The sequence below is a fragment of the Aphelocoma coerulescens genome, chromosome 3 (assembly GCF_041296385.1).
Source record: "Aphelocoma coerulescens isolate FSJ_1873_10779 chromosome 3, UR_Acoe_1.0, whole genome shotgun sequence".
NCBI classification, from domain to species: domain Eukaryota; kingdom Metazoa; phylum Chordata; class Aves; order Passeriformes; family Corvidae; genus Aphelocoma; species Aphelocoma coerulescens.
In genome coordinates this window covers 58,136,967-58,149,399 of record NC_091016.1, presented here as the reverse complement: position 1 = coordinate 58,149,399, position 12,433 = coordinate 58,136,967, and the positions used below count along the sequence as shown (strand labels likewise).

Below are 12,433 nucleotides of genomic sequence, written 5' to 3'. Positions count from 1 at the left end.
CTTTGTGAAGGCTAAACAAAATGTTTCAAACAACTCTGGTGTTAAATTATTACTTAATAAAATAATCAGATTGAGAGACAGAAGTACTTAAATTCTTGTGAAGCTCTTTTAAAACTGTGTACCAAGTCAGACTTCAGTGTATCAGATCCTCTTGGTTCATGTTTGGAAGAATATTTTGAAATTACAGTAGGAGACATGATTCTAAAATGTGTCCTGCAATAGCTGTTCATGAAGAGAAAAATTAAATTATTTGGTGTTTGGAATTAGCAAAATAGCTTACATTTTGACTTTGTGTAATTACACAGTATATTTTCTCTGATTTTATCATGATAAAAAAAAAATTCAAGAGTAATATTTTCATCATAAAAGTTTTAAGCTTAAAATAACTCTCTTGCTATTTCGTGTTTATTTGGGGGTTTTTTTTCGTTTTAAATTCATTAAAGGCAGCTTTGTTGATGTTGCTCATTCTCCCATTCCTTCAGAGAGCAGTGAGGAGAAATCCCTTAGTAGTTGGGAGAACCGAACTCCTACATCTGAAGAAGCAGCAGCAGCTGTCAAAATTCAAGCCAACTGGAGAGGGACCTATATTAGGAAAATACTGAAAAGCAGAGAACCAGGTGTGTCATTTAAAAATGCCTTTAAAAAATGTTTCATACCTCATCTTATTCAAATCTTCACTCTAAAGAGTTTTTTGCTAATTAACACCTAGGTAAAAGTAACTGAAACTAATGAAATAGAACTTAGAGTTCTATTAAGTACACCTAACCACTCAGTTAGAACATATGATACTAAAAGTGTGTGAAAGATACACCCCCCCCCCTAGATTTGCATAGATACTAAACCAGAATTTTCATTAATGTCGATTTAGGTCAGAGCTGGGCTAAATGTTTGAGTTTTTTTCTGGAAATGTAAAGGAAATCATAAAAGAACCTAAGCATCATAATGAGTAATCAGTGGAGCACACACAGTATTGAAGTCTGATGCTGTCCTCCAAAGATACTGTACTGACACTATCCTTCATTCTTATGCATATAGATAGAGAAATCTTGCATAGCAGTTCAAAACTTGTAGCACATTTCCTATTCAGCAATTCTGTTATCTCAGCTGGAATACTGTGTCCAAGTGCAGTGTCCACAGTCCAGGGAGAAAGATAGATAACAACCACAAAATTCTGAGTAGAGTTGTAAGGATCAGGATTAAATATATGCCTTGTATTTACAGGTTGTTAGCTTGTAATGTCAGAAAGACCAGATGAAAAAAAGACTTTGCTATAATCTTTAAGTACCCACATGAGAAAAGGAATTTGATAGTAACAGGATCTTTAGGCTGAGATCCAAAGATTGTGACTTGAATCCGTACATATTCAAGTTAGAAAAAATGGCATTTATTTTTAAAAGAATAAGGTATTTGTTGGAATAAACCAAGATTTGTGTTGTACTACTGAAAACTTAAAAATCAAACAGTCTAGTCTTCGTCTGTATTCTGTGTATAGAAGTAGATACCTTGAGATGACAACACATCCTGTTATCTGAGTTACCCAACATGGGTGGGATGAATAATTACCCATTGGAGCTGTCCAATTCTTTTCCTTTTAGCTACACAGATAGTTTAGGTACATCCCTACCCCTTCCTGGTATCTGCAGATGAAAGTTGCTGGGAGTTAAATAGCCTATTCTCTGAGGACAGAGATTGCCACATATCATTACAACATGTTACAGTGAAAAAACTGTAAACTGGAGAAAATATTGATCGCATCATTTTTGCAGTTGTAGGAGTGCTGAAAAGTACAAAGATGATGATGAATGGAATATACTCTGTGAAAGGAGAAAACAGTTTTCAGCTCAGTGAGACTTCTGTAAAACTCTAAATAAATAAGGCAATTTACTTGTGCAAGTGGCATTTTTCAAAAGTATTTGGCAGATGTAATTTAGAACAATAAAAAAATTGGATGTTATATTTTCTAACTTATTTTATTATCTCTAGGTACTAAAGAAAACACTGATGTTGAAGAAACTTTGAAAAACCTATGGACTGTGATTGAGTTAAATTTTGAACAGTGTGCTGTAACATTGTTGAGGTAATCATGCAATAAATCAAACTATTTTATTGCAGGCAATTGTCATATACTCCTATTTCACAAAATAAACATAGTAAGAGTATAATTAGTGTCAAAATTACAAAACCCTGATGGAAGGGATGAAATGTTTTTACTAAATATATGCTGTGCTTTATTCTGTGTACTCTACATGAGTAAAATCTAATTTTTAGATATGTTACAGATTTTTTCCTACAGTTTGAGATAGAATATTACCTTTTCCCTGTGTTTAATTTTTTTAGTATTTGGTAGGCTGTTCCATAAGGATAGATCTGATACTGATTCCTTAGTTAAACAGTTAACCAGTTGTTTTAAAGAAACTTTTTGATTTGTGCTATCTGTTAAGGAATTGTGGTTAACATTAGAAAGGAGATAGCTATACTATTTAACTGTAACCAGTTTATTATCTCATATGGGGACTTTTTTGTTGCATTTGCTTGAAGGCAAGTAGATGTATTTCTAGGTAGATGCTCTCCCTGGTATTTTATTACAGCTTTTGGAAAGACAGCTATTCTAATTTCAACAGTGTTCATTAAACCATTTGCAAGCATGACACTCTTTGGGGATCCCATATTTCCATTAAGTCCTGCAAAAATCTCTCTGCAAGTGTTCACACCACTGATCTAGCAGTAAATCAATTCTTCCAAAGATGAGGAGTGCAAACTGACAATAATTACTGCCTGTGGATATAAATCCTCACTCCTTATAAGCAGCAATTTGAGCAACACTCACACCAGGTATAATTTTATATCACTTTTTAGTGTTTCTAATCCTGTAGAACCTGTGTACATTGATGGGATCAGGACTTTGCAACCACAGCCTTGTTCTAAGTATTAGCCATGCATTTTAGATTTCCAGCATCTCTACATCAGCAAGGATGAGATGCAGTTTTCAGTCTGCCTTCAGACTTTTGAAACTTATGGGGTTCATAGGCATTGTCCTGAGGGATACATTTGAGTGTTAAAATCATGCTAATGTACTTGTGCTTAATGTTTTTTTAGCAGCTGACAGATTTCCATTTAACATAACAATCTAGCGCCTTGGCCAATAAGTTTTGCTTTTATTCCTTTGTTGTTCCCAAAAGTTTTAAAACTAAATAAGGGCATTTTAATATCCTAATGATTCCACAGCTTTAAGACGACAACTAAGTTATGCTAACTGATATTTATTTAAAAAAAAAAAAAAAAAAGAAAAAGAAAGAGGTAAAGTTTTGTAGAAGCCATAACATTTTGGGGTATTAGAAGCAGCCATAGTCATGGGTAGACTGATGAATAGAAATATGTGCATATATTTGCCATGAGGTCTGAAAGAGCTGAACCCTGCATTATTCTTTTTTATTATTTAAGAGTGAACAGCTACTAGAGAAACATTAGTAACACGTTTTATGTTGTTGTTTTACCTTCATGTACAAAGTACTTATGCTTCATGATCAGCATAAGTAAAAGTCAGCATATATATATATATGCCATCCGGATTAGATTTAAGTCTTTGTTTTCTGCTTTCCAGAGAAATGTTTAAAAGAAACTGTAATTCAGTTGAAAAGTTTCCTTGTTATGAAGATGAATGGTGTAAGACATATTTCACTGACTATGCAGTAACATATGCTGATCAACCACCAAATGCATGGTTTCTGGTTTTCAGGTGAGTTCCACAGAGCCCTATGCAACTCCTATGGGGAAGTAGTACTGATGCACTGTGGTTTTACACTAACCTGCTTAAAAACTTACTTCTTATCTGTCTGCTTTCCTTAAATTCTGATGTATACTTGTTCTGGCTTTGGCAGGAACAAATTTCATTTTCTTCTTCATTTCTTCTTCATTTTCTTGTTAGTAGTTGGTACAGTGCTCTGTATTTGGATTTAGTGTGGGAATAATTTTGATAACACACAGATGTTTTGGTTGTTGAGTGCTTACCCCAAGTCAAGGACTTTTCAGTGTCTCATGCTCTGCCAGTGAGGAGGTGGACAAAAATCTGGGAGGAAGCACAGCCAGGACAGCTGTCCAGAAGTGGCCAAAGGGATGTTCCATACCACAGAATGTCATGTTCAGTATATAAATTGGGGGAGAATTACCTGGAAGGGGGCTGATCACTGCTCAGGAGCAGGCTGGGCGTCGGTCAGTGGGTGGTGACCAATTGTATTGTGCATCACTTTCTTCTCTTGGGTCCTGTAACTCTCTCTCCCTCTCCTTATCATTAAAAATACAAATATTATTAGAATATTTGTTAGTATATTTTGTTTGAATCGTTAAACTGTTCTTAACACATGAGATTTATATTTTCTTTCTGATTCTTTCCCTCGGGTGGGTTGGGTGTGGGGAGTGAGTGAGCAGCTGCATTGTACTTAATTGCTGGCTGGACTTAAACCATGACAATATTTTTGATTTGTGCTGCACAAATCCTTTTATTTGTGAAAATAATTTTGATGTAATTTAAATATTTTTTAGAGAAATATTTATTGTCCCAGAAGACATGCTTGTATTGACAAAGGTGTTTACCACTATCCCTTCCTGTAGACTTCATGTTCTTGATAATGACACACAGGAGGAAATGCCACATGCCTTTTTCAAAGTCACACCTCATGTTTATCCCAAAAATAAGGTAAATGCAAGAAGCTGTTGTGAAAAGTATGATTTTAAAAATAATAACAAGTGCCCAGATTCTGTGGAGATTTTTATCTGTTTCTTAGTGTTCTACTTAAAAGTACACCCTTATTTATTAGCAAATTTGAACAGAGACCATCACTGACCTGCTTCTGTGCTAAATATCTATTACTGAACTTTTGATTATTCTCTCCTCTGTATTCTTTCCAGCTGCTATTATTATGGTTTTTTTTTCTCTTTTATCATGCGTAACAGTGAGCACAGTAAACTTTGAACCAATGTTTAACTTGTGGCCATAAAAATTTTGAACAAGGAATGGTAAGTGTCCATCCTTTCTTCCCATGGGTACAGCACAGTAGCCTCAGTGACTGTCAATTAGTAATGAAAATGGCCCTTATACTGGATTCCTGTTCTTCCCTATTGAAGAAGTCCCCTCCTAAAGCAACATTTCTGTTATTGTTTGCTAAACTAATGGTTTATATTTTGTAATATTAAATGTGGTTGATAGCAGTAAAGAGTGATTTTTAGAGTACTAAAACACAGTTGTGCAGGCATGCTGTATTTTTCTACTTGTTCTTATTTCATTTCTCAATCAATGAGCTCCTGAGTTCCTCAGTAAGAATATAACCTTATACTCTACAATTTAACTTGTCTTCTTCCTATTTCTAAATAGTTGATTATTGTTTCAGTGGACCTGCACAAGCTTCTGAAAGCTCTGTTGATACTTTGACAAGACGTTTTGCAATTAGCAAACACAGAATACAATGGTATTATTTTAATCTGTTACATTTCTTTATTACAGTATTTTGTAAAAAACAGTCACCAATGTAATACATCAAGCAAGAAATTATACAGTATGCCTGAATTCTTAAATGTCTGTATTATTACATAAAAAGTCCATTTTTTTAAAAAAATACACCTACCAGTTCTGCTTCAAAACTATGACTCAGCAGTTTACAACAGCGCTAAAATGGAGTCCTGTCAACAGATACTGTTTCACTGCTGCAGAGACACTCCTGGAACACACTAAAGTTCATTTCAGAATGATTGACAATAAAGATTAAATCTGCACACTAGCGCTAAAGTCTGTCTTCTTTTTGCAGACATTACAGCCTAGATAGAAACTGGCTACTTGCTTAGCATTTGGATTTTTTGGGGTTGCATTAAATTTTCTTATTTTATGGTGTTTTCTTTCCACTGCTGGATACAGTTGAATTTGGTTTAGTTCTTGGTGGTCTTTTTTTAATTCTATGCTTTTTATTATTCACAAGTCTTTTGAACTGATTGTAGAAAAGGATAGAGATAAGCACTCGAGCTGCAGCTGACCTACATAGATAAGTTTAAGAAATCATCACTACCACCATGTTTAGTCTAGAAAATAGAAGTCTGTTTGAGCAAGGACACTGCTCAGTTATTTGTCTTGACTAGTAGTAGAAGGCCGTAAGGGAATCATCTTACTTTGCCATAAAGCTAGTTTGGGTGGTATATTAGAAAGCAAACCTTTCTGATTCTAGAGACAGTGAATTGTAAAAAGATATCAAAGTAAGTAGTGAAACTTCTGGAAGGTTTTTTAAGAAAGAGACATAAACTTTTTTGGGGTTGTTGAGATCTATTTTCTTATTTCTTAGTAGTGACTTGATCTTCCTACCAGACACAAAATTCAGTTATTGTGCTAATTGCTCATAGTATTCAGAAAGTGCTCACTCAAACTTTTGGTCCTAAGTCTAAATTTTCTGATATTTATAGTGAGTGTTAAGATTATATAACATTATCTTTATAAATAGGTATACAAGAGAAATTGTTCTTTTCATGCACCCCATGCTGTCAGAAAGCAGTTGAATATCTGGCTAAATCCTTCTCAGTTTCCAGGTGTTCTTGATAAGAACAGAGGGGCCTATGACTCTATGCTTAACTAGATGTTTAAGTAAATGAGTTCTCCTGAATGGTTACCCTGAGTGATTGCTGTTACCTTGTGGTGATTAAAGGTTATAAAGTGCCTTACAGCTACAATTGCACAAATTGGAATAATGAATAATTTATTTTACTTTCATTCTAAATATTCAGTATTCCCGGAGTCACAGCCCTGCATTATTGGATAGTCCTAAAATCACAACCCTGTTAAGGATTTTTCAACAAAGCTGGTTTTGCTGGTAAATGCTGGTTTCTTTAAACTCAATTTAGAAGAGGACTAAAAGAGCTAAAACCTTTCAAAGAATTTTAATTTGGACTATTTCTTGGGTGGAACATGACATTTTAATGTTTGAAATAGGGGGTTAGTAGGACTATTCAGAATACATGAAGAAGGGACTTAATTCTGAGTTCCGCTGTAACATTACAAGTGGCCATTGCACTCCTTATATCCCTTTTCCCTGCCCCTGCCTTTCAAGCAATCACATTCATATTACCTTCATTTTCACAAATACAGATTTATCAAAGTTTGAAACTTTTTGTGTTATATCCTGGCTCCTTAGATTCCTATTCTCGGGATTCATAAAAAGCACCTAAATCTGCACCAGCCTTATTAATTGTGTGTTACATTTTGTATTTTTTTTACTTGCATTTTCTAAAGCAATAAATATTTTTTCTTAAATCAATACCTTCCCAAAAATAAGAATAGTATCTTGGAATTTTCATGCTTTACCTGCAATGGCATTATTGAATTAGGGTAAATGTTAATTTAACCTCAGATTTGAAGACCAAAGTAATCTCATCTCTAAGTTTCCATGCAGCAAACTCATCCACCCCTACTTTTACACTGCCTAAGCATGAAGGAGCATTTTAGATGATCAAATAATTTGGTTAGAAAGTGACTGCAGGGCTTTGGTTGTGTCTGCCCCTAAAAACACCTGCCAGCTTTGCAGTTAGATGAAATTGTATTTAACTTGCTATGTAACTTTCTGCAAAATAAAAATTGTTAAAATTAGAGATGCTTCATAGATTAGAATAGACTGGAGTTGTAAGATTCTTGCTGATGAAGGACATCTTATTATATTAATAAGTGTAATGGACAAAAAGTGTATTGCCTGTAGTCATGGAGTGAATTTTGAGTAGTGTTATTGCCACATAAAAATGGCTTGTTTTCCCTTTTCAGAAAGGATACACTTTTGTGGCTGAAGCACACACTGGTGACCAACCTGTGGCAGCTGGAAAATGGAAGCTCCGCTTCATCAGTTCCCAGAGTCCACTTCCATTTCTCTCTCGTGAGGCTGTAAATAATATCTATTCTACTAAACAACTTAAGGAGTATTACATCCCCAATGATGAGTTTCTACTGTTTAGGTAAATACTGAGAGAAGAATGAATAAATTCTGGTTCTTATAGGGGTCATCCCTTCCAGAAAAGTGTGTTCTTTCCTCTTTCTTAGAAGGGGAGACTATTGATGCAAGTATCAGAATTTTATGGGCTATGAAATTTAACATTTGATTAGTGAAAGTGTTATTTTGTGAAATATTGCCACTGCTTAATGAAGAACAGGTGTGAAGTACACAAATTTTAGCTTTAAAATCAGAATTCAATATTTTGCATTTCTATAAGATCAATCTTATCCATATGCCAATTACTGAAATTCCATAGCACTTCTAGGGATTAAATATGTATTAAAATCAAGATTTTGCAGGTGGAGAAGAGACATAAAATTTGATTTTTTTTTTCAACTATGGAGATAAAGCTTTAATTATTACAGGAATAAAACATTTTTTTCCTGATATATGAGACTAATTTCCATCTTGCAGTACTGGCAGAAAAAATTGTATATGTTTTATTTTAGCATGCTGATTCTTTTAGGAGAATATATTTAATAAAAATGTGAGTTAGTTTTTATTAATCCCTTTTTATTGATTAAAGTTCATTAAAATCCCTTCTGAGTTCAGAACTGGCCATTACTAAATTGCTATTCTGAAGTTTTTACACAAAGAACTACACACTGCACTACAACAGGCCCTATGCTTAGAGCTGATTAAATGTGTATATTTTGAAGGTTAATTCTAAAACATTTTATCTTGATTCCTGAAGGCTTTTTTCAATATTTCAAACCAATGGATTATTCTTGGGATAGAGGTCTCTTTAAGAGAAGGAATCACTTTCAGTATAAATGAAGAAAGCATGTAATGGGAATATAAAAAATGCACTAAAATTTTGTAAAACTCTCTTTCTTGATGATTTTCATTCTTTTCTCCCTTCTGATGTTACCGATCTTTTAAAAATATTATTGGAAGATAGTTATATATTTTTAGCTCCAAATGTGCTGGTCAAGATGTGGATTTTTTGTGTGTTGTTGTTTCTTTGCTTGTTTGGTGAGATTAGTCATAACAATTGGAATTTATGGACAAAAAGCATATAATACAGAAAGCAATGGGTCACAACATAACAGTTATTTGAATTTTGTCCTCAAACTCTTATTTTGCAGGTTTTTAATGTAACAGTCTTTTAAGCTGACCAAAGTAGCTGCTGCTATCAACGGAGATCTCTCCACCCTTTTGAAAGCAAATAATTTTTTTTTTTCCTCAGGTACTTTTTAAATGATACAGTTCCCTAATCTGGCTAATGTTATTTAACAAATAAAAGTACAGTAGGAGATTAAATGCCTATTTGGACATTTGATAAGGTAGTGAAAAAAAAATAGCTAGACCACCCCTTTTTTTCAGCAGCAGAACTTGCTTTGTTTGTTGATTCACTGCACTAAACTTCACTACAGGAAGCGTAGCCCATCCTATTCCAGGAAAACTGTTGATTCATAACTCGATTTTAATTGTCTGCTTCCAGTTCAGCACAATATTTAGGTACTTTACTAAAAAAGAATGATCAGGTATAGTTGGTTATACTGCTATAATTTTTTTCTTCCTCTTTAGGTATTTTGTAAAAGTCACAGCACCACATACTGCTACATTGCAGGTACAAACCTCTAATTCAGATGTGTTCATTAAACTACAAGTCCTAGATAATGAGAAGGAAATTACAAGTGTCATTGGAAAGGGCAATGCAGTCATCCCAGTTTTTAATTTCTGGGGTAATCAATCACTTCCAAGCTCCTACTGTAAGTATTGTATGCTGTATTTGATAATTCTATTCACTGGATGATATACATTCTTACAGAACTTTTGATAATCACAGAAAACACTATTTTTTCCTGCTCTTTTCATTAATCTCTAATTGCTTTGACATTGAGTGAAATCAGCTACATTTTTGAGCAATGAACAGAAATCCTTGGCCCTCAACACTGAGGAAAATTACTGAAATTATTGATGGAAATAAGGTCTCCAGCCCCATTTTTTTTCATCTGCCTTTTGGTCTTGTATTATAACTAAGTAAATAGTTTTGTGGATAGTGAAGTAGCTTTTCAGCTGAAAATTTGTATGCATATATTTGCCTTGTCCTCAAGAATTGAAATATATTTTACTTTCAGTATCTTGCCACTATTTGTTTGATCTTACAGTTCAAAAATTTGGCTGTTAGGAAAGTGATGCTCAGACCATGAGGCATGGTAGATAATTCACAGATTGCACTGGGCCTTGTGGTCTAAATGCACCATCCTGAGCATCAGTCCTTTGAGCAGAAAGGCACTGGTTTCTTATCTGGTTCTTTACTGGTTTCTTATCCATCATAGGAGCCCCAGAGCACCAGGTAAAAGACTCTTTAATAAATGATGTAATATTTATCCTTAAGAAAAACTCTCAATTTTTCACTCTGTCTCTGCTACAGCTTGAAATGATGGAGATAGGAGACACTGAAGTAAGAGCCACTTGCCCCAGACTTGCAAAGTTGCAACAGAAGATATAAATGACCATTTTACTTTGTCAGTTCTTTACCATAGAAACTTAAATACCAAGAAAAAGTTATAACTCTCGGTAACACTTGAATTTAAACAAAATTTCATTTGTAACAAATGTATTTGAAAACTACAGCAAACATTTCAGACACTTTTGGCTGAACAGTTGAATCTGAGAACCCTATTTGCTCAAAGTCAGGCTATTTATTTTATTTTACTTTATTTTTTAAATGTAATTTTTATTTTATTTTTATTTTATTTTATTTTATTTTATTTTATTTTATTTTATTTATTTTATTGCCATTCATTGCACTGCAGTCTTGTCAGCTCAGTTCTTAGTGATAAAAACCAGTGTGTGTTTAAAGGTCACCTTTCATAAGTATGCTAAAATCCATGTACTTTCTCTAAGTACTTTGAAACTAGTGATGCTACCTAACAAAAATCCAGCTGACATCAGTTAAAAGTGACCTTCTGTAGTCCAGCAAACTAACATTCTGAATCTACTGCATGCCCAAGTCTGGCAGCATGTAAATATTGGGAGAAGAGGCAAGAAAGAAATTGCAGCCAATCTCTTTTCAGTAGTGCCCAGTGACAAGACAAGAGGCAATAAGCAAAAACTGAAATACAGGAAACAAATTTAAGCATTAGAAAAGGTGATTTAGAGTGCATGGTTGTTCAGTTTAAGGGTTTTCTTTTTTTTTCTTTCTCCTTTCTTTTTTCTTTTTGTTTGTTTGATTTTACTGTTCTTTTGGTTTTGGTTGCTTGTTTGTTTGTTTTTTTTATAACTGTTTCATTTTTACTCTCAATGTGTCAATCACTGCCCAGAGAGTGGTTTTGGAGTCTTCACCCTTGGAGATTATTAAAACCCAACTGGATCTGGCTGTGAGGAGCCTGCCCTAACTGCACCTGCTTTTAGCCACTGGATTGAACTAAATGATCTCCAGAGGTGTCTTCCAGCCTCTTCCAGGAGCATTCAGCCTCTAGTGATCCTGTAATACCAGTTAGTAGTTGTGGCTTATGTTTTGTGGGGTTTTTTTTCTTAATGATACAAAAATTGTCCAGTTTTCTTGGATGTGCTGTCCCACTAAGGAAGTATTGATTTACAAATGGACTTAGAGATCCTTCAGCTTGAGATTTTAGCAGTAGTCTGCCATCATCTCCCTCTGATGTAGTGTTAAAACTTCAGGTTCACTCCAGAGGGCAGTTAGGTTATCCAGACATCCTCTTTCATGCTTCATTTCCAGACTTTTAGAAGTTAGAGGTCTGCCAGACTCAGTACTCAAAAGAGTTACCATCAGACACTATTGGCCATTTGTTACTGGCATTTTTTATGATTTGATGAAATTGTGGATGGGCTGCTAAAAACTAGAACAAAACTGGAATTAAAGTTTTGACATCTGAATGTACTTTCGGTCAGTGGATTGACATTTGATTTTGAAGTGCTGTTTAACTTTACTGTTCAAAACCAATAAGTACAGTTGAATGAGGTACATAATTCTTAGACATACTTTCAGCAATGGTCCCTGTAGTGCTCAGGTAACTTTAAACAAAAATTAAGTACCTTCTGCCTGCCTCCATTACACTTCTTATATGTAATAGATTTTAGAGGCTACTGCCATGCCATCTTCTTTGATAATCTTCATCTGTTTTCCTGCTTTCTGTACACCTCATTTCTTAATCAAATGATTTCCAGTTTATTTGTATACTATTTTGAATTATTCGTTGTAGCTATGTGTTTCAATTTTGAAATTAATTCTTCATAAGAATTACAAGTTTGCTTAAATGAAACAGATGTTTATAAGCAAACAAGTCTGCTACTGTACTCTCAATGGACACTACTATACATAACATATGTAAGATATTAAAGTCTTCGGTTCTTCTATGAAGACTCCAAAACAATAAATCTTCTGTAAACCTGAGTTTCCCTATTTGAGCATATTGAGAACCTGAGGCAAAGACAATACGCTGAAATAC

At 34.2% G+C, this 12,433-nt stretch overlaps 1 protein-coding gene across 1 annotated transcript in view; it reads left to right on the top strand.

Annotated features, from left to right (window-relative positions):
- The window catches only part of ADGB (androglobin), an 89,176-nt gene that overhangs the window by 54,623 nt on the left and 22,120 nt on the right, over positions 1–12,433 (top strand). The window contains exons 21-26 of the mRNA XM_069010431.1: positions 483–617; positions 1,984–2,077; positions 3,602–3,736; positions 4,540–4,693; positions 7,787–7,974; positions 9,543–9,727. Of these exons, the coding sequence (XP_068866532.1) occupies positions 483–617; positions 1,984–2,077; positions 3,602–3,736; positions 4,540–4,693; positions 7,787–7,974; positions 9,543–9,727 (891 nt within the window). The remainder of the gene's footprint in view (positions 1–482; positions 618–1,983; positions 2,078–3,601; positions 3,737–4,539; positions 4,694–7,786; positions 7,975–9,542; positions 9,728–12,433) is intronic.